General features: G+C 36.1%; 1 protein-coding gene across 4 annotated transcripts; it reads right to left on the bottom strand.

Moving 5' to 3' along the window:
* Window positions 1–720: 720 nt before the first annotated feature.
* LOC129240340 (E3 ubiquitin-protein ligase rnf146) lies at window positions 721–21,965 on the bottom strand. 4 transcript variants are annotated; one of them, XR_008582064.1, is made up of 5 exons: window positions 21,268–21,965; window positions 12,912–13,065; window positions 11,914–12,465; window positions 7,027–7,205; window positions 721–871 (listed from the first exon to the last, which is right to left on the bottom strand). XR_008582064.1 is itself a non-coding variant. In XM_054876087.1 (4 exons), the coding sequence occupies exons 1-4, from the start codon at window positions 21,694–21,696 to the stop codon at window positions 7,087–7,089; spliced, it is 1,254 nt and encodes a 417-aa protein (XP_054732062.1). In that variant the 5' UTR covers window positions 21,697–21,965; the 3' UTR covers window positions 5,700–7,086. The 4 variants fall into 4 exon arrangements, 2 of the variants coding, with proteins under 2 accessions (XP_054732062.1, XP_054732061.1); XR_008582065.1 differs by lacking the exon at window positions 721–871 and adding an exon at window positions 5,700–6,971; XM_054876087.1 differs by lacking the exon at window positions 721–871 and having other exon boundaries at window positions 5,700–7,205.
* Between the last annotated feature and the right edge of the window lie 418 nt (window positions 21,966–22,383).

Below are 22,383 nucleotides of genomic sequence, written 5' to 3'. Positions count from 1 at the left end.
ATTCTCTTTAAAGGCCTCTATTGACTCAAAGTTTTGGGAAAAGGAAAAAGTGACAGGGCGCTAAATCCGATGAATACGGTGGTTGTTCGATGATATTTGTCGAGTTTTTGGTCGAAAAAGTGTTCGCAATATCAGCCTTGTGAGACGGCGCGTTATCATGGTGCAAGATCCATGAGTTTTCTTTCCACAAATCTGGCTGTTTCCTACGCACATTCCCTCTCAAACGTCGCATAACTTCCAAATAATATTCTTTATATACCGTGGAACCATTTGGAACGAATTCCAAGTGCACAACACCATGATAATCAAAGAAAACGAGTAGCATGACTTTCTCTTTTGACTGACTTTCAAGTGGTTTTTTGGGTTTTGGCTCATGTGGATAGCGCTATTCAGCCGCCTGTTGACTGATTTGTATGTCAAACTCATATACCCACGTCTCATCACCTGTTATGATGCGCTCGGCAAACGTTGGGTCCGAATTCACTTGCTCAAGCATGTCTTCAGCCATCTTCTTCCGATGAATTTTTTGAAAGAACACTTTGAAGGTAAATCTATGTATTATTTTCGCAATGTTTCCAATTATAAGGGTTGTTCAGGATCCACTCCCTAACATCTCTACCAAGCTTCTTAAAAAAATCATTATATTTACTTTACCCAAAATTGCCCTCGTAGCATTATACCAAACCCGACCCATAAATTTAATCCATTATTTGCAGTATCTCTGTTAATTTTTATTTCAATTCTTTTATATTCAATTTAACTTTTAATTTATTTCAATCGTACATATTTCGAAAAAACCAAGCATACTTTTGTTAAGTAGCAGCCGTTGCTTTCAAACCTTTCGAACAAATGCTGAATGTGTTTTTTGTCTCTGTAAAACAATCAAACAAAGGAATCAAAAAAATGTCATATTTGGAAGATCAAAGGATCTCAAATGCTTTACTATAAATTTTGCACAGGCGTTTGTGCTATTTTCCGATTTGTTAAAAATGATTTTAAAAAGAAGGTCCATGAATTATCGAATAACAAACAAAACACGCATGGAATGAAGGCAATGCAATAGAAGACATGAAACGATCGGCAGTATTTCTTTCCAGATAGAGGTGGTTAGTACGAGTACATACTACTGCTGCATCGAATTTATGAAGCTAAGTGAACATGCGCACGCACAAAAACCACTGGCAGCTATTATGTATTTATGCATGTAAGTAAGAGAAAGTGCGTTTGTTTCAAGAGTTTACATCCACAAGCAGCTATAAATATGTAGTTAGTTTATTTTATTGATTTAGTTCGAAAAAATATCTATAAAACTCTGCCAAAGCGTGTGAAACGCTAAATAACTTGATTTTAATGAAATATTTGAACTATGAAAGCGGATTTTTTTAAATTGATAAATACAGTAGTATGTACCCTTTAATTTACGAAAATGTTAGCAAATATCTTAATTAAAGAGTTATGCTTTTGTTAATTACATAAGGGTGTCATTTGAACCGTTCATGCAAAGTCACAGAGATGGCACTACTGGCGCGTATTGAGATTATGTTTAGTTAGTAGCATCTCTTGAAAAAATACACACCAAGTTTCAGACAGATCGGTAATTTTTTTGTGTTTGGCATTCGTTTGAATCGAGGAAGTCGAGTGATTTTCCGTTTCCATCACGACAAAGCACCAGCTCACGCCTCAACAGTTGTGATCGCAAAATTAATGGAAATAGAGTTCCAACTAGTTTCACATGCCCCTATTCACCAGAATTGGCTCTGTCGAATCCTTAGGACTACTATTTGTTCACCAATTTGAAGAAATGGCTGGCGGAAAAAAGATTTTATTCAAACGAGGCGATAATTGCAGTGAGCAATGGGTGTTTTTCAGACTTGGAAAACTCCTATTATTCGGGGGATCACAAGCTCGAACAGCGTTCTACCTAGTCGATATATATAAGCAAAAAGAAAACTATGTCGAAAAATAAGAAAGGCAAGCAAATTAGTAAATTTTATTTTTGCACGGACTTTTCAAAAGTATGTATTTTCTAACCCTCGTATTTTCCCATTTCTCATACAATTTTAGAAAGTCCCGCCAAAAATAAGTTCGTTTTTTGAGCCAAACTATTAATCGTTTCCTTTTACACATTGGCCGGCAAGTATGTGGAGCTAAGTTTGGTGCATAAGTCGCAAAGAGTGGTGTCTGCCACAAAAACTCCTCGGTGAAGCGCTCCGACAATGTTGACTTGTAATAGGTTCCCCTGGTTCACTTGGATGCTTATGCAAGATTTTTAAAAAATTGCACATTCATATATTTCCAGCGAGGGTCACATACATATATACAGTCAGCGTGAAAATGATAGCACAATCACAAATAAACTAAAAATTGCTTCAATATGTTTGTATTCCTTTTGTTATTCTTTTTGTTTTGCAATGTAAGAGTTAAATGTGTCCACTTGCTCATTTTGAGCGGCATAGCGGTAAATATTTTTTAGTTAAACTACCGTTATCTGAAAAATGTGTGAAATCGGTGCGTCAAAATGATAGCACATTTGCACAAAATAATTCGTAGTTATTGATGGACAGTCGTTAAATGTGGAAAATAATTTTGTTTCGCCAAAAACGTGTTTATTTTGTACAATAAAGATAAAAACAACATTTATTGATAACAATGGGGCGAGGAACGCAGCTTAATAGCGCAGAAGTGAAAGTGGCTCTAAATTTGCATAAAAACAAAGCAAAAATAAGTGAAATTGCAAAACAATTAAATAGAAGCCGTAAAGTAATTTCAAATTTATTAAAAGATCCCGAGAATTATGGAAAAGCTCATTCCGGAGGCCGCCCAAAATCAATTACGACTAGACAAGAGCGAGCGATTTTGCGTGTTGCATCCAATTCTGACCTCACTGCCAAGAAAATTGCAGAAGCAGCTGGTGTTGAAACACGTGTACTTAATGTACAAAGATTTTTGCAAAAATCTGAAACTATCCAACGCAAAAAACTTCAAAGGAAGCCACCACTAACAGCGACGCAGCGGCAAGAAAGATTACAATTTGCAGAAGAGCACATTAAGTGGAATAAACGTTGGCGGCGTGTTATGTTTACTGACGAAAAAAAGTTCAATTTAGATGAACCGGATGTTGGGATTACTATTACCACGACTTGCGGAAGGAGCCTAAGGTTTTGAGCCGTCGCCAACATGGAGGAGGATGTGTCATGATATGGGCCGGGAATGGTTATCGTGGAAGGAGTGAAATTAAATTTCTACCTTCAAGAATGAACAGCAGAGACTACATAAATCTGATTGGCAACGAAGTGGTAAACCGTGGCCATCATGTTACAAAAGGTTCCCTAATTTTCCAGCAGGATAACGCAGCAGTGCATACAGCAAAAATTGTAAAACAATTTTTCAACGAAAAAAACATTAATATTTTGAAGTAGCCCTCCCGATCTCCTGACCTAAACAAAATTGAAAATTGTTGGGGATCTCTTGCGAGATAGGTTTACTCCGAAAATCGTCAGTATGATAGTATTGACGAACTTAAAAGCAGCATTTTAGCACAGTGGGACGAGATTCCGCAAAAGTAATATATATTAAGAAACTATTTAAATTACTTCCAAATCGCATGACTGAAGTCATAAAGAAAAATGGAGGGTCAATCATTATTAGAATAAGTTTTTTTTTTATTTATTATTGTTATGTGTTTAAAACTTACTGGAAACATTTATGGAATAATGTGCTATATTTTTGACGCACTACGAAAATAATTTTTTTCACTTTAATGAAGAGCTACTAATTTTGGTTGTCCATAAACACTATTTTTAAATATATTATTACATATATATTGGAACTGTATGAATCTAAATTTATCATTCGTAACATATGTAAAATTAAAAATAAAAAATCAAATGTGCTATTAATTTGACGCTGACTGTACACCTGGTATGTTTGGTAAGTATTCACTAAAAATATTTACTAAGTCAACTAGACACGAACAAATCGGCTTCAAATTTGCTTCGAATTCCTGAATTAGCGAAATTCTTATGACCTTTTTGTCAGATATTTGAACAAAATTTTAACAAATTCAAAATTTTTCGATTTTGGTGTTTTTAGTTGAAGACTATTTTATGAGCATCCCATATATTTCAACATACTTTGACAAGATGTAGAAGTATTAAACAAATTTTTTTGAACTTGTACTCCTTCAGCATGCATTAGGGAACAAAACGGGAGATATTTCAACGCGAGAAAAAAAACATTACTGCTCTTGAAACGATCTTGACTCAATACGAGTATATGTATGAGATTTTTTGATTTTGTGCCGCTTAATTATTTTTCAGGGGAAAAATGAGAAGAATACTTTCTAACTTTGGATGAATAGCTGACATTTGTTGCTTTTTCTGCTCCGATAAACGGCATTTTTTTGCAAAATAATATTTCGTCATATGCAGTGCAGTCAATTATATTCTTTGTAATTCTGTGTTAAAATGGGTCCAAGAAAAAAGTATCCCTCACATATTGCTTTTTGGTAATACCAACTTGATTAAAAAGTTCCGGAGCAATCGCCCGGTGATGCTCTTAGCAAACTGATTTGAGTTTTGTTTCTCTGGTTATGTTGACACATCTGTAGTTAACATTCCTACCAAAATTTGATCGCCATTGCTTGACATTTGTAAAAGTTGCGCCGTCTTGAATAAATCTACCTCTGCACGTGTTTCGGATTTTTATAAGTTTAGCAACATCGAGTTTGTAATAAATTTTGCGTTAAAATGGATTCAATGGTGTGAAAACCTTAGAAATGTTGGGAAAATGTTTCGGTAATGATACTCTAAAGGGAGAAGCATAAACGCTTCAGAGGTGATCGTGAGTCTATCGAGGATGACGTCCTTTGTGGCAGCAAGCCGTCGATATCGAAAACTGATGAAAACATGAATAAAGTGAAAGATAAGTTTATCAATAACCGCAAACTAACCATAAGAGAGCTGACAGAGCACTTGAACATTGCTTATGCATCCGGTCAGGACATTGCAGTTAATGATTTCGGTTTGCGCCGTGCTGTTGCCAAGTTGGTCCCAAAGGACATGAAAAAAAATTTTATGGTGTCTATAATAGTTCTCGAGATATTGCGATTTTAGTGGAAGCGCGCACGCACGGTTCGCGTATGAAGTGACTGGAGCAGACTGCTGCAGGTCTATGCGCGTTTTTCTACTCCCGCGCTGCGTAACCGCGAACTTCACGGTGCGCGCTTCCACTAAAATCGCAATATCTCGAGAACTATTATAGACACCATAAAATTTTGTTTTTCAAAATAAAGGTTAAATCATAAGGAATCGTTACGTGTATAACAGAAAATCTAAAAAACTGGCCAAATCAACTAAAAATTGATTCAAAAAATTTGTTTGACTTTTTTTTGGTCAAAATTTCGAAATTTTTTTTTTAACATAATACTAATTTAAACTACTTATTTGTTTCTATATTGTCTGTAAATTGCATTGAAATCCATCCAACGGTTCAAGAAATATTGATTTTTGAAAAAAACACGGTCCCGATTTTCAACATGGCGTAGATGACTCAATTTTTCAAAATCCTTTTAGGCTCGAATGTATCTTACCTAGAACTAATATTTCCCAAAATTTCAAAGAAATCGAAAGACCACTTGCAAATCTCATATTTTCTGACGGAGTCTTACCCAGTTTTAATTTACTGAATATATTCCGGGAGCGTTTTGATCAAGGGTAAATTGCGTAAATGGTTTAAAACTGATTTATGGTCGAATTTTAGCTCCTGGGCGATACTACGATTACTAACATGCCGGTCAACTTCGATTATTTCTGTGATTTTATTGACATTTTTCGATATTTTCTTTAACATCAAAAATGCCTGAACGGAATCGATGAAACCAAAATTGCACGTAAATAGCTGTTACAGTATTAGCACAACAAACGCCATTCCCAATATCAGCGACATTCAACCTGGCTTGCATTTGCGCTTTTATCAAAGAAAAACTGTAAAATGTACCGAATTGAATTTTCTCTTTCTTGGCTTCCATTGTTAACATTCTGTAACTCACAACTGAATGGAAAAAACAAAAAACAACAAAATAATTTTTTTAGTGTGAAATATTAAATTGGCAACGAGCATAAACTTTAAATATTTTGATTTTTACTTTACAAGATATCGATCACCAGAGTCATCTACCTTGAAAATAATGGATCTTTTTTTCGCCAAACTATTTCACGAGTTTTAAACGTTTTTTTGTAGCATCTTCTTGCTTCTTTAGAAGGTTTGAGGAATAAATATTCTGAAATCCCGTTTAGAATTTATGCTTATGCACAGAAATATAGCGCACAATGGCGAGTAATCGTATACTTCAGAAGTACTCGAACTATCAGTCCCGCTCTACTGGGAAAGATCAAATTTTGTTTTTCTAATTCGAATCTGATTTGATCGCATTTAAGGGACTTTAAATTTTAAAAATCGCATCGGAACGTCAAAAAAGCAAAAGCTGCTAAAATCAAATGAGTTGCTTTGCCAAAAGTCCACAGACGCTGTAGGCATGTATGAAGTTCAAAGGTAGGCAGGTGCTAATGTGTGATCAAAACAGTACAGGACAAAAAGAAAATTAAGCTTGATGACAACTAGGGCAGTCCTATATGCCAAATACACGTTGGTGTCTACTTTTATTGCTTTATATAATCTGTGTATGTGATTTTATAAAAAATAATTTTCTGCTTAGTCTAAAAATCAAAATCTTGCTGTGCTGAAAATATACGTAAGTAAGTCGGGAGAAAGGTATGCAAAGTTATAGTATATGAAATATTAAAATTTAGTAAAAATTGATTTTATGAGTTTGAAAAATGATTTAGAAATTTGCATCATTTTAGTACGAGAATGGCATACATACACAGGTGTGAGAGACCGCTCTGTTATATGAATCAAATGCGTATGCGCGTTTAGTTCTCCGTGCTCTTCTTCTTCAACTAGTTTTTATGCTTTATGGTAAATTATTTTACTAATCTGTATTATTGAGTGATAAATTAGACTTACGACTACTACATGTATAACGGGATATTTGTAGTGGACAACAAGTGGCTTTTGTTTTTTGTTTTAGTTTTGTACACAGTAGTTGGGTATCAGTAGGGATTTGTAAAATTCCAATATACTGATGACGCAATCTTTGAGAATGTATTGCACGGATAGGAAAAGGTGGAAGGAACGATTCACGCCTATGATTAAGAAATAAGAAATTAACACAATTATTAGTTGATTATTAAAATATATATATATATATGTAGGTATATATGTATAAATGTATATATGTATGTGCATGATTAATATTTGAATATGTATGGTATGCATGTATAAGTAAGTACTATGATACTACAACAGCTCATCAGGCAAAATGCATGTTTTGCTTAATAATTATTATTACTAACATTATTTCTACTATTACACACTTGGCAATTTCTATAATAATGGTATATATGTATAACTAGCTAATTTATATATTTAGTAGAATAGATGTATGCATGGGCCTATTTATATGTACGTATGTATGTACTTAGTATCAATTAATGCCTGCAATAGTATCTATGGTAGTAATGCAACAGTAATGCAAAACAAAATGCGCTTATACATTTATTTATAGTGTAGCGTGTTTTACAAGGTGCGTTCCAAAGTAATCAAACGAAAAAGAAAGAACGGCAAGAAAGAACGGCTAAGGAATGCATTTGTACCAACATTTTATGCAATAATTAAAAAATAAATGGAATAAATTTGTACCTAAATTTAATGCAATCATTTTTTTATTTTTTATTTATTTTTGTTAATTATGAAGCTTCAATATTAATGGAAAGGTACCGTTTTTAAGGGGGGAGCCTGGTTTATGACGTCTAAAAATTGCATCTCTTTGCGATTTTTTTTTTAAGGAAAAAATTAATTTAGCACTGCAAAGTTTTTTCTATCTTTTAATGAACATTTAAAAAGTTTAAAAAATTTTTGTACTGGTTAAAATAAGTTGAAAAAAATGTTTAACATAGAAATTAGTAGAGCGCTGCTACGCTGCAAAAAATTCAAATGGATTTCTAATTATCATGATTTTTTATTCTAGATGAATTAAGAAAACTGAGAGAAATTCTAAAATTACAACTTTTTGGAGGTTTTAAAGAAAAAAATGCCTTTCTATAAAAAAAAAAATTCACTTCAACTTGGTATAAAAATCTTGAAAATTTTTTTTTAATCTATTTTGTTAGTTCAAATAGAAGAGAATTTAATACTGAAGGGAGCAAGCTATGATTCATTTCAAAAGGTTCATTAGTTTTTTTTCATTCATGTACGCCAATTCAAAGAAATCATAAAAATGAAAAGTCGAGAAAAGAAGATAAAGTTTGTACTATAGCTGTCCGGTCACAGCGTAACTACCTAACGCTCGTCTACCTTTGGCTTTGTATCTACGGAAATATTGAGAATTAGGCTCTGTAACTTTGTGTGAATATTCTGAAATATATTAGGAATCGCTTAAAACGAAAAAAAAAATTGATTTTTTTGACCTTATAAACCAGGCTCCCCCCTTAAATTTTTCGTGTTCCAAGATCATTTCAAAAATTACTCAGCCATGATTTTTAGCAGCTTCCAGATCATTAGTTTCTACTGCGAATTCGTGGGCGAGTATGCACGAAAAGTTTAAGTCGAAAATTCAGCCAAGCTAAGATGGCAGTACTGGCCCGTATTGAGATTACGTTTAGTTAGTAGCATCTCTTGGAAAAGCACTCCCCAAATTTTAGCCAGATCGGAATATTTATTTGTGTTTGGCATTCGTTTGAGTCGCGAAAGTCTAGTCATTTTCTTTTTCGATCACGATAATGCCCCAGCTCACGTTTCAAAATTAATGCAAATAGAGTTCCAACTCGTTTAACATTCTCAATCAGACTATTTGTTCCCCAATTAGAAGAAATGGCTAACGGGGAAAAGATTTTATGCAAATGAAGAGGTGATAGCAGAAATGAATGGCTATTTTTCAAACTTAGAGAGATCTTATTATTTGGAAGGGATCAACAAAATAGATCAGCATTGGATGAAGTGTGTAAGTCTAAGCAGAGACTATGTCGAAAAATGAAAAAAACAGCCCTCGTATATATCAAGGAATATTTGGAAAAAATATGACATTAACTGAAGAGTACCACACAAATGATGAACTCTTGATACAAGTCCACCAAATTGTCGTAACCTAAGACCAATTGAAAAGTGCTGAACTTTGTACAATCAAAGCTTTGCAGAAAGCAACAAAAAAATGGTCAAGGATGCTAAAGATTTATGGGAACAACGGTGTTCATCTCATGAATTGGAATTATGAGATATTGCCATAAAACTGTTGATGGAATGATTACCCAATACAAAAAAAGATTATCAAAAAAAAAAAATGGAAAATGCTTCAATATAAGCAGTTCAAAATGTGTGCTGTTTTACAAATCTTTAAAACTTCTTCTTTTACAGATTTGAAATAAAGATTTTTTTAAGTTTTTTGGAATTTGAAGGTGAACAATTTTTTCAAATGCTAATGAAGCGCTATTATTGCGCATCTGTCATCGGTATTAAAATCAGCATCGAGCGAAGCACTAAAATTCAGTTCTGTTTTTAACTTTATGTAAGCCCCAGAGCGCCGTATAAATGCATCAGGTGAGCCAAAATCAAAACGAAAAAAAAATGGAGTAAAAAGTGATGGGTACTCTGATTTGCATTCAAGTTACAGGCTTTGGCCATCAAGACCTCATTTCACAAGCCAAATCGTTAATGTAAAATTTTATATACATTTTTAAACATCAAAGAAAAAACTACATTGGCACTGGCAATATCGGTTTAACGACTTTTAACTGTTAACTGTTGTTGTTATTGTTGTAGTAGCTTACTATCATATGCTAACCGTATTCGTTTGATTTTCACGCTTGGTGATTTTGACAATCGTGATGAACATCGCGGCGAATGATCAAAACATTCATTTAATTTGCTTTTATATATATATTTGGCGCGTACACCCCTTTCGGGAGTTTGGCCGAGCTCCTCCTCCTATTTGTTGTGTGCGTCTTGATGTTGTTCCACAAATGGAGGATGGACCTACAGTTTCAAGCCGATTCCGAACGGCAGATATTTTTTATGAGGAGCTTTTCATGGCAGAAATACACTCGCACGTTTGCCATTACCTGCCGAGGGGCGACCGCTATGAGAAAAATGTTTTTCTTCATTTCGATGTTTCACCGAGATTCGAACCTACGTTCTCTCTGAATTCCGAATGGTAGTCACGCACCAACGCATTCGGCTACGGCGGCCGCAATTTGCTTTTAGACCGTGAAAATTGTTGTATTGTTTGGAAGGAAAACTATTTGGGATTAAATCAAAAAGGAGCTGCTTATTTAAAAAAAATACCTGCTTACTTTGGAAAGCACCTTAAAGCTCATGCAGGGGGCAGTACATGGAGAAATTCCCGAATTCCGTGCATCTGGCCAAGAACAGTTGAAAAAACACAGCAATCGATGTGTTGTCATAGAATAAACACTTTTGAGGAATGCTGCTGCTACTGTGACCTACGTCGGTCGTTGTTGCTCTAACAGCATAAAGGTTTAGGAAATGCTGCTCGAACGTTAGCCCTTGGCCGGATATGAATTCAGACTCTTCTTGTACTGCAGATAGACCCATATATCGTGGATCATAATGATTTTCTGAATCAATTTTAGAGATCACTTCATATTTAAAAAAAAAATCTATTGGAAGCATTATTGCGTGTCAATGTAATTAACAACTTGTTTTTCATCTACACTACATATTCTCTACACCCTATAAGTTATGTATGTATGTATGTAATATTGTATTTTTCTTAGCTAAATATTTAGAATATGTTTAATGAGTTGCAGCCGACGATATTTTTGTAGGTAAGCATTTCTTGTGTTTGTTATTCATAAAAATAATATTATTGGCCGTTTTTTCGAACCGGAGAGACTCTACACTTCTACACTTTTAATTTTTTGCATATATCTTTATTTTTCAGCTTGGTAAACTTTATTATAGATGAAATACCTTACAGCTGCTATTTATGACATCTTCATTTTGTCCAAACTAGGAAATAGCGACTTTGAATGCTCAAAATATTTACGTTTGCCAGGTACATGTCTTTTAGTTGTCAATTCTGTTATTCTTCTTCTTCTATTGCAATTAAATACATTTACTACTTTTCTATACAAGCGAACATTTAAGTTTATTTATAATGTAAATACTAGTTTTGATGCATTTTCTGCATTTCTAAACCTAAAATATTAATCAATTATAACTCGCTTAGAATTTTCAGTATTTAAATTATCGCTAAGGATTAAACACACCGGCACACACATACATACAAACATTTATGTATTATGATTATAGGCAGAACACCTTGTCTACTGAGCTAACCAATTCTGTACACACAGAATTACATACAGTAAAATTCACCGCGCTCCAAATACTTTTATCCTAAATGCACACTTCCCTACGCAAATTGCAAACATTGTTTGCGTGTGTGTGTGTATGAGTGAATGTGTGAATGTTTTCAATTCTATATAATTTTCCCTTTGCACTTCTAGAATCGTATATGACGCTGTGCATAGCGGCCATCCACGTCACCGCCATTCTCTTCGTCGCTGTCCGAGTCGATGATGTTGCGTAATGTCAGCGCATGGAAATCGTTCAATGTTTGCTCAAACAGATCTATTGTCTGTTGATCAGCCTCGGAAATCAAATTTTGTGTCGCATCGAGTAGATCTTCGGCTGCATCAAGCAACTCCCGACTACCATGCGCAACAAGCGCCGTAGCAGACACGCTGCCACTCCCATGACCGGATGACGTGGAGGTGCCAGTCGCCCTGTTACCCGTTGGGTGATAGCTGCCACTATAATTCCCTGTATTCTCACCACTCAACTGATGTTGTGCAGTGCGTTCATCATCCTCTGTGTGTTGTTGAGCTGAAGCAGCCACTACTGCTGCTGTGTTGCGCGAAAGTTCATCAGCATGGGCTAATGTGGATCCGATTATATCGCTTGCTATACGTATGGCCGCATCAGTGGCGGCAATAGTTGAAATGAAATCGCTCGCATTGGCCGGGTGGCGCATGTTATAGTAGTTTAGTGGTAGGCTGAGATCTGATGAGGAATCTGTTGGTGTATTCGAGGCACCAAGACCTATAGCTACACTTTGTTGTTGTTGGTAGATTTGTGAAGCAAAATTTGAGTCGGTTATAACAGTGTTTCCCTCGATGCGCAACCCAGCTACACCTTTTTTCGGTATCGTGGCAAGATCACGCTTAACCCGTCGGCAACGACTAGGCTCATTTTGGCGTTGTTGCACCATTGTTTCCAGGTCGACTACGTACACATAGCCAGCGACCAATATGATACAGGATTTTTCTCCTTTCTTAAATGCCTCCTCAATATCCTGGCTGGTACGATCGTCATATTGCCACCAACCTAATAAATTCCACGTAAAAACATTTGATTAAATTTATTTGTAGAAATAAGGAGTTGAGTATTTGAACAAACAAGCAAGTTATTATATTGTATCTATGTGCAGTGGATTTGTTGTGTGCATGTACGTGTTATTTCTATTTAAATTTGAGTATTCCAGCTACGCCTTTGGTTGGCATATGCTTCGAGCGACAGATCTTGCGCTTTCGTGTGGGATAATCGAATGGATGCTGCACCATATCGCCAAAGTCGATCGTATACATTGTGCCGCAAATCAGTATCTCATGTTGGCAGCCCTCTTCCAGATCAACCGTACCTGTACTGAGCATGCGCGCCTGATAAGCTTCTTCGATATCCTTGGAAGAGCGCGGATCATATGCCCACCAACCGCCTGAGGGAGTTTACCTTAATTTTGTGAGTAAATGAATTCTTTATATGTCGACACTTACCATTTCTTCCTTCGTAGAACCACTGATAACCATCTTCGGTGGATTTAGTTGCACAAATGTCATCGATGCCATTTACCAGATCAGGATGGTCAAGGAATTCAGGCGGTATTTCACGTCTACACATAGCACAACGCCGATTTTTATAAGCGACGCCCTGGAGCAAATAATCAATATAATAATATTTTTATTATTTAATAACGATTAAAGAGTTGGAGGAGCTATGGTAACATTAAAAATTAAATTATATTAGAAAGAATGAAAGAAATTAATGAGACAAGATTCGAAAGAGAGATCGATCTTAAAATCCACTACGTCCTCTACTCTTCACAATACCTCAACTAAGCCAGGTTCTTTTAAGAAATCTGCAGACCCATCCCAAGTCAAGATATTCACTTCTTCTACTCGAACTCGAGAAGGAAATGTGGTTGTGTCTCTAAGGACGACTCGCAGAACAAGCAGAACCAGTAAGTTTCAATTTCACAACAATAAATCGTTGGCATTTATGTAATCGATTGGAAATAGTCATGCAAAATATAAAAAATGGAATATGGAAAACTTCTTCTTCTTTCACAGCATTACAACGAGGGGTGCGTCAAAGCTTCCTTCAAAATGCTCCTCCAAAGCGGTAGGTCTTCAGCTTTTGCTACGTATTTACGTACGTATTCCCAAATCCTTGAGATCGCTTTCCATTGCATCTACCATCGGTTCCTCGGTCTGACTTAAACCTTCACGTCCATTAGCTTTCCTGCCATCGCTTTCTCCACGGCACAGTCAGCAGGCTTTAACAAGACGCACTGCTGTCTCGTTCAGGAGTGATATCGTTTAGTTCGGAATCGTACCGGATTCTATAGGCACCATCATCCATTCTAATTGGGTCAAAATATGGAAGAGTAGGAAGACGAAACGCAGGCTCAGATAGAATTTTGCGTAAACATACAAACCGCCAGCGAACTCGGCTTAGAATTTCATAAACTGATTTTCAAGCACTATACTCAAGACACAACGAAACTCTGCCACTATTAGAAAAATGTTCCTTTAATTATACACTTTTCAAGAATTAAGCTATCAAAGATCGTCTAGAACGGTCCGAGAATACAGACTAAAATACTAAAATAACAAACAACTAAGTGTAGTTTCCACGAAAGTTGGATCTAAGTTATCTGATAAACTCGGCTCTATAGATATTCAACCAAGAACTGGCACAGGCGCCAATAATTTATAGGCAAATGCAGACTCTTGAGGTCATCCTCCCACTCTGCACGAAACACCTGACCCCAGCCATACATCAGCATGGCTTCCGCCAGAGTACACAGTACTCGCCGCCATACACACCCAAATTAACCGCGACTTAACCAAAAACCGCCCACTTCCACTAAATCCAAGACGACCCTCACGAAGAAGCTCAAACCACAGCTAAAGGTCAAAGTCGATGACACACCAATACCGACAGCGAAAACCCCCAAAATGTTGGGCGTCACCTTTGATAGTTTACTTTACTGTCACGCCGGTTATAAATTACGCAGCGCCTGGTACCAGTATTTCGCAATGGATAAAGCTACAAACGTGTCAAAAATACTGCTATCAGGACAGCCATGGAAAGGAACAAAACAAAATGCTGAGCAAGTAGTTTCTTCTGGGGTGTTACCATAGTTATTACCCCTGCAGACATTTGCTTGAGCCTGAGCCACCTACCAGGCACGTCAGGAGACATCTCTTTAACAATACTGACGAGATCCAGGACAAAATACAATTACAACTACTGGATCGGGCGGTATACAGACAAACACTAAACGATATTCATCGGGAGACTCTTGCAACTTTCTAAACCCCGACCCTGAATGCCGTTATCGAAGTCCAACCACCTATTGTAGACGAAGAGCTTCAGCTACCCCGAGAGACCTGCGTAACATTGGCACAACTACGTTTTGGCCAGCATGTGAAGCCGTCCCTCACGATACTAACCACCTTTTCACATGCCCCATCAAACTCACTCATCTACAACCCCTCTCCTTCTGTACCCAACCTGCCGAAACAGCAAGTTTCCTTCCTGTGCCTACCGTTAGATGAGGTAGACGAAGACGACAGGTGACAACATCGCACTGACAGGGTTTACTAAGATCCTAGAACTATATTTTTGCTATCTATTGCAATTTACAATATTTTGTGAGTTTCGACACACTCCTCTATAAAAAGTAGCACCAAAATCCGATATAATGCATGGAGAAAAATGCCGATAAGCTATTGTTTTGCCGCTACAATATAAAGTTCTCCAATTTTAAGTATTAAATAATGACTGACCTGAGCAAAAATTAATGCAATTGAGACTTATAATAGGTTCACATATAACTCGATTATCTACTTTTTCGAACTTAACTCCCAATCCACAATTAAAAAGCGAGATCAACCACACAACAACAACAACAACACAAAATTCTCTCCCTGTGTTTTCTGTATTATCGATAATAATTTCTATTACAAATGTAAGAAGCAACGTAAAAGTAAAAACTAAATAAAATGGATGTCGGCAAAGAGAAGGCTCTGTGGACATAATTCTAATAATATTTTTGTTAGATTTTATTAACCAACTGTCTATTACTAGCAGTAAGTTGTGCAATTAAAATAGCTATTGCTTCTCTTTGCCTTTTCTTAATAACTAAACAAACCAAAAATACTAAAATATTCCACCAAAAAAAATCTATGATGAAAACCCCTTTCAAAACAGTTGTTGTTGTTGTTGCAGCATAAACATTTCCCATACTTACATACTGGGAATGCTGCTGGAGTGACAGTTCTTGGCCGGATATAAACCCGGATCGTTTCGGTAACGTAGAACCGACTGTCGTGAGAACGAGCAACACGCGGTCATTAGTACCGCTTTTTGTACCGAATTGTCACGGAAGATGATAAATGGTGCCTATACATTAATATGAAGCAAAGAAAAGAGGGGGTGGCTCCAGGAGATACGCCAAAGCCGCGGGTTAAGCCGGCACCGATCGATTACCATATTTTCCACTCCCTGTCAAACCATATTACCTTCGATAACAAAGTGGTCCTTAAAAACTGGACACTCGACAACTTCTTTGACACCAGACCAGGCGATTTTTGGCGGAACGGCATCAACAAATTGGCCGAGAGGTGGGAAGAGGTTGTAAACAGCAAAGGCGAATATGTAATCGATTAACTTATTGGCATAATTATTGTTTTTAACGTGATAACGTCTTATAATTCGATTTAGCCGGCTGCACGCACGAAAAAATGTGTCGTTACCTTGCTCATTAGTGTTACCTTGCTTATTTGTCGTTACCTTGCTCATTTGTCGTTACCTTCATCATTGCCGTTACCTTAAATGAACTGCAAGCGAAAGCGCGGAACGAACGACAAAGCAAACGAACGGCAACGTTCGACATCTTGCTCTCTCCTACTTAAGTGAGCGTATATATGTATGTATATGTATGTATATGCGCATTTGTATATAAATTCACATACTTATATTTGCATATGCCTTCTTCCTGTGTGCATGGTAATGAACCATTTCTCTGTTGAGAATAGGACGATGATAGAAAAAGTAGGAAATGAAAGGGAGTGTTTCGAGTTTAAAGTGTCTTGAAAAAGGCAAATCGATGATGGTGCCTCTTAGTGTTGTTGACTTATTAACGTCTGATGCACAATCGAAATTGAAGATATCTTTCATGAATTTGATAAGTGTTTCGTCATTTTTCACGTTTGTGTAAATGTAACTTGACCTATTCCATTGCAATTCCATTTACCTCCTCCTCTATATCCATACAAAATATCTATCAAACAAATAAAATTAAAATTTTCTTTTGAAAAATGCAACCAATCCATCAATATTTTCTTATGACGTTGTCACGTTAAACTATCGTCAGTAAACTGACTTTACAGACAACCTCTTTTTGTTTAACACGTTCCCGCCGGCGCTGTTATTCATGGTCTTCGCCCACAGACGGCAATGTTTAAGTCTTTTCGCTCTATCGGAAGCGATTGCAGGTCATAAAATGAAATTTTTTCATAAGGGTAGTCATTTATGGCATCTCATCTCATAGGTACCGTTTAATAAAGTAGCATTGGTGGTACACGCCGCCTCATGAAGCAATCTTGTGCGAGCCACCGGTGGAACGCGCCGCCCCATGAAGCAGACTTGTGCGAGCCACCGGTGGTACGCGCCGCACACTGGGGATTTTTGTACAGAGATGCGGAAAAAAGTATACATCCCAAAAAATATTTACATTTTTACTACTAACGAAGTTGTATATATTTGTGTATGAAAAGAACATGTCTAAAAACTATTTTTTAAAAAAATTAAAAAAAAAAATTTTTTTTAAATTTATAAATTTTTTTTTTTTTTTTTTTTTTTTTTTTTATTAATATAAGCCAGCAAATATTTACGCACAGGATACATGTAAGTTCATAATTCTGAATTACCCTCAAAATGTCAAAACAAAATTAAAAGTGTTTCGTTATCATTATGCACACACTAGAAAGCGTTTAGTTATTATCATTGCCAAAAAATAATCAGTGGCGCCTAGTGGCACCTGCAATTGATTAAAAGTGAAAGAGACTTTATTAAGCAACGCGTTGATACTAGTTTCTGACCGTAGGTAAATGTAGCTCAACTTGCAGATCCAAGAATATGAAGGAATATGATTTTTTTTTTTTTCGTAAAATTAATTATAAATAGATAATCAAATGCTTTACAGCCTTTGTTCTTCCGGCTAAAATATATGAAAATATTGTACCTTAAATGAAAAATAAAAAATTGGAAGTCGGCTCAAGCAAAAAGAAAAAAAAACCACCTTGGGCTTTGAAGTTTTTTCTTAGTCAGTTCAATACTATAAAAAAATTATACCTTTGACATATCTATCGGAGTTTAGTAATTCTTTTTGATTTTATTGTTGGTTCTATTCTGGAATTTAGAAATACCATTAAACATTGCGTAGGTGGTATGTTGCAAATTTGACTTTTTTCCGCAAAATCCCCAGTGTGCGCCGACGTGAACGTGTTAAATAAAAGTCTTCGGTAAAAACGCCAATAACCAATACTATTTTTTTTTGAAGTTCGTATGAAATTTCATTTGATTATCGTTATAATGAATTATTTTTTTTAGTTTACTATCATGATTTTATTGTTAACAGCCATAATTTTTTTAAAATAAACACAACTCAAAAAAATCTTTCTTTTTCATTTCTTTCCCACTGTGTGGACACTACTATTATATTGACCGCAGCTGTATGTAATACCCAGATACTGTTAAAATGCGACCAATAAACGATGGTATGTTTACTTCGTTTTTATTTTGTGAGCGAATAATTTTTGTGAATTTTTAAGAACGGAAAACTATTCGCTTGCACCTCGAAATCTTATATGTATACAATTAATTAACTCTTAAATAAACTAACATTCTTCAACTCAATTAATTCTAATTGGGTATGCAGCAGACAAAGATCCAAGCAAAACAATAAAGAAGTATGACTGGGTATCTCATTAAGAGAAAACCTTAGAGCGCAGACAATTCGCACCGTAAACAGTGCATTTTCAATGCCAGTCATTCTGTTATACTATATACAGTGAAACCTCCCCTTGTGGACACCTCCAATAAGCGGACACTCCCCATAACCGGACAAAAACTGAGGAACCAAGCTTTATGTTGTGTTTTTAGAACAAATTCCACTCTAATAACCGGACACTCTAATAACCGGACGCGGACACTTTTTCTCATTTTTTTTTTGTTCTAATCACCTCTCGAAAGCCGACGCGGACCTCTCGGTAACGGACAAGCAAAATATACCACTGAACATATGTGTAAAGCAAACAATAAAAACCTCTCATAAGCGGACGCGATACTCTAATCCACGGACAACAAAGATAGTAGATAGACAATAGTTGAAATAAAAGATATTAAAAGAATATGGATGGGCGGTGATAACGTCAACATAAAGAAAAAGTTCTTAAACGCGGATGGCTCAAAAATTGGCCATTTGAGTTTCGATTGGTTCGTTAAGGCCAGAAGCCAAAATATACCAATATCGGGTATTATTATAAAGGAAAAAGCAAAAGAAATCGCTGGCCGATTAGGTATTCAAAAATTTTCTGCGTCAAATGGACGGTTGGAGAAATGGCGTAGGCGTCATAATGTGACTTTCAAAAGAATATGTGGGGAATCTTCCGAGGTTAATTTCGAGGATTGTGTGCCAATATGGTTGGAGATAAAGAAAAGCCATTGGTTATTGAAAAAGCAGCATGCCCACGCGCCTTTAAAAGAGGCAATATAGGAAGTTTGCCAGTGGAATGGAAGTCAAACCGGAAAGCTTCGATGTCTCGTGAAATTATGTGTGAGTGGCTAGAAATGCTTGATAAAAAAATGGGCTGCCAGAAGAGAAAAATTTTATTATTTTTGGACAATGCTACAACTCACCCTCGAGATATTAAACTAGATAACATAAAGTTGATCTTTTTACCTGCTAATACAACATCCGTTTGTCAGCCCCTCGATCAGGGTATAATACAAAATTTTAAGTGTCATTACAGATGCCATATAATCAAACATATTTTGACAAAATTAGAAGACATTCCAATGGACAGACTTTCAAAAACTTTTGACATTTTGGAGGCTGTTTGTTTTATTAAATCTTCATGGGACAACGTAACGGCAGAAACAATTAAGAATTGTTTTCGAAAGCCGGGTTTCAAAAAGCTCCGCTTGAATATTCTGACTTCGAGGCAGAGGATGATATTCCCATATCGACACTAGCGGCTTTGATAAAGATTTTAAATGAAAATCAGCAAGGTCAGTATACAGAAGAGTTTTTGTTAATCGACGAAGTTGTTAACACAGAAGACAATAATATTAACGTTGTCATTGACGAAATTAATACTGAGGAATTATCTGATGGAGAAAGCGAAGACTCAAATCATGTATGTGTCCAGGATGAAAGTCAGATCAAGTCATATCCTGAAGTATTAGAACAATTGCGTCGCATTAAACAATTTCTAAGAGACGATATTACTGGATTCCAATACGCCAAGACTTTAGAATGTCATCTTGAAAATCTTTTTCTGAAACATAAACAGGAAAATCTACGACAGACTACGGTATATGAATTTTTGAAGCCTAAAATATAAATATGTTCACTCAAAAATGTATGTGTAAATATATTCATTGTTCCCAATATAAAAATGTACATACATACATATATATTTTTCAATAAATATGAAAAAAACTGAACGTACCATAAAAAAAACATAAAAAAATTGTTTAAAGAGGTGGGATAGTAATTTTAACTTGAGAGTTTTTTTTCAACCCCCATAAGCGGACACTCCCCATAAGCGGACGAAAATTGTGGAACCGTGAGTGTCCGCTTGTGGGAGGTTTCACTGTACATACGTGAACACATATGTACGTACTTGCAAATAAGATCGCTACATAAGAAGCATTTGCTGTCGAAAAGCGTTGGCGACTATTTTGGCAAGATATAAACCGAATCAAGAAACAAACAGTTGAGCCCGAATTTTGTTTCTCATTTGTTGTTGCGGTATCGTAAGATAATAGCCACAATCTATAGCCTTCAAATCCGTTGCTTTCATTGTTGTCTTAAAATACTTTTATCACAGCAACAATTTTTGCAAATAGTTAGTTTGTTATTATGATTAAAACATGTTGGCTGCATCGAACGGCGGTCTATGGATGTCCAAAACTAGCACCACTGCGTAGACTATGACGTCGTATCGACTCGAATGCCGAAACTTGAACTTAAACCAAAAATTGCATACGCAGTGCGCATAATTAAATATTTCTGGTCGAATTAGCAATGGTTTGCCTGCCCTGCACGTGCCAGTGACTGCGGCAGTAAGCAATTTTTTACACGCAAATTTTAAATGCTTTATAAGCGTTATGAGAATAAATATATTGAGTGCATTGAAAGTCAATACGCAAAATTCGTTCATACATATCTGTATGCCGGTGAAAAAGTGCTTAGTAGGGAACACAAGTTTTTACCCTTCCATTTAGAATTTTAAAATTTGCCATTCTATATACAATCTGGTCACATTCTATGGGATCTCAATCGAAATTACGACTTTTTTTTTAAACTTCCGTATTGTAAAACAAAAGCGTAATCACAAAACACTTGCGTTTTTTTTTTTTTTTTTTTCAAAATACTTGCGGCTACTCAACCAAACAGCTCACGTATCGCTCAAAGATTTAAATATGCGCTAGTGTACTATACGCCTTATGCCAACGTATGGACGTGCATTTGGCTATTTTCCATTTTATCTACTAAAAACATGGCAGTGGCATTTGTATTTTGTATTTATGAATTCTATACCACATTATACTTACTTTCACGCACAGGAAACAAAAGATATGCCCACATGGCAGACGGGCGGGGTGTATACAAGTTTGTAGGCATATTGGGCATTCGATTGTGGTTGAAGGTCCGGCCGCGTCCTCCCCACCCTGCGACTGCTCCTCAGGACTATTATCTACGGCTATGGCGGCGGCAGCTGATTTCGAGGTAGAAGGGGCTGGGCTAGTGTTGCAAAGATCGATTACGGCATCAGTTGCATTTGCAATGTCGCCTGTTGTTGTTGTTGTTGCAATTGATGATGCAGACACTGACGTTGCGGGCAAAACCAAATTTTGTCCAGACTCCAGTGGCACTACTACCGCCGCATTTGCTTCTTCACGCATTGCCATCGCTCTTGATACGGTCGCTAATACGTTGGCCCCCTGATCCAAGCTTTCGCTTTGTTCTTCGCTTTGCTCCATTCACTGAACTCAAATTCACTTTCAAGGAATGAAATATTGAACACTTTTTATTACTTTTATAATCTTATTGAAGTTGCACAATGTTGTACTGTTATGCGTTGGTAAATTTTCTATATTATTTTCTTGATGCAACTTTCTGTTTATGACATCGCCGCGATTGTTGCTTCCGACAACAACTCTCAAATACAACCAAATTTACATTAAATCTGAACAAATAAGAACTATTTTGATGTTTTTATTTTAGCAACAATTTCGCCTCGTTGCTTTCGATATTCGCCGTAACGAATTGCAAACAGGTGGAGAAGCGATTTTATTGCCGTCAGGTGACGCTGTATCAATTCAGCGTAGTGCTGCCATATCGGTGAGGATTAATAATAAAACAATTTTTATTTTAAACTATTACAAATATAAATTTCTATTCATGTAATATTAAAAAAAAAAATACCAGTCTAACGGTTAGACGCGATAGAAGTGAATCCTTCCGTAAAACAAACTGAGAGAGAATGAGACGAAGGCAGCATTAGGAGCGGGATAATTATAGGTTCATTATAATATTGCTATAAAGTTCATATTTTATTCATCCTCAATGTTTTCAATTTCAACAAATGATATGAGCGGCTTATGATAGCTAAAATATGATACAAATGCTTTGGTCCAAAGCTAAAATTCTATGCCTAGCGACTACAA

Source organism: Anastrepha obliqua, chromosome 3 (assembly GCF_027943255.1).
Source record: "Anastrepha obliqua isolate idAnaObli1 chromosome 3, idAnaObli1_1.0, whole genome shotgun sequence".
Taxonomy (NCBI): Eukaryota; Metazoa; Arthropoda; class Insecta; order Diptera; family Tephritidae; genus Anastrepha; species Anastrepha obliqua.
Note: the sequence above shows the minus strand (reverse complement) of the source record. Positions and strands in the feature narration are given on the sequence as shown.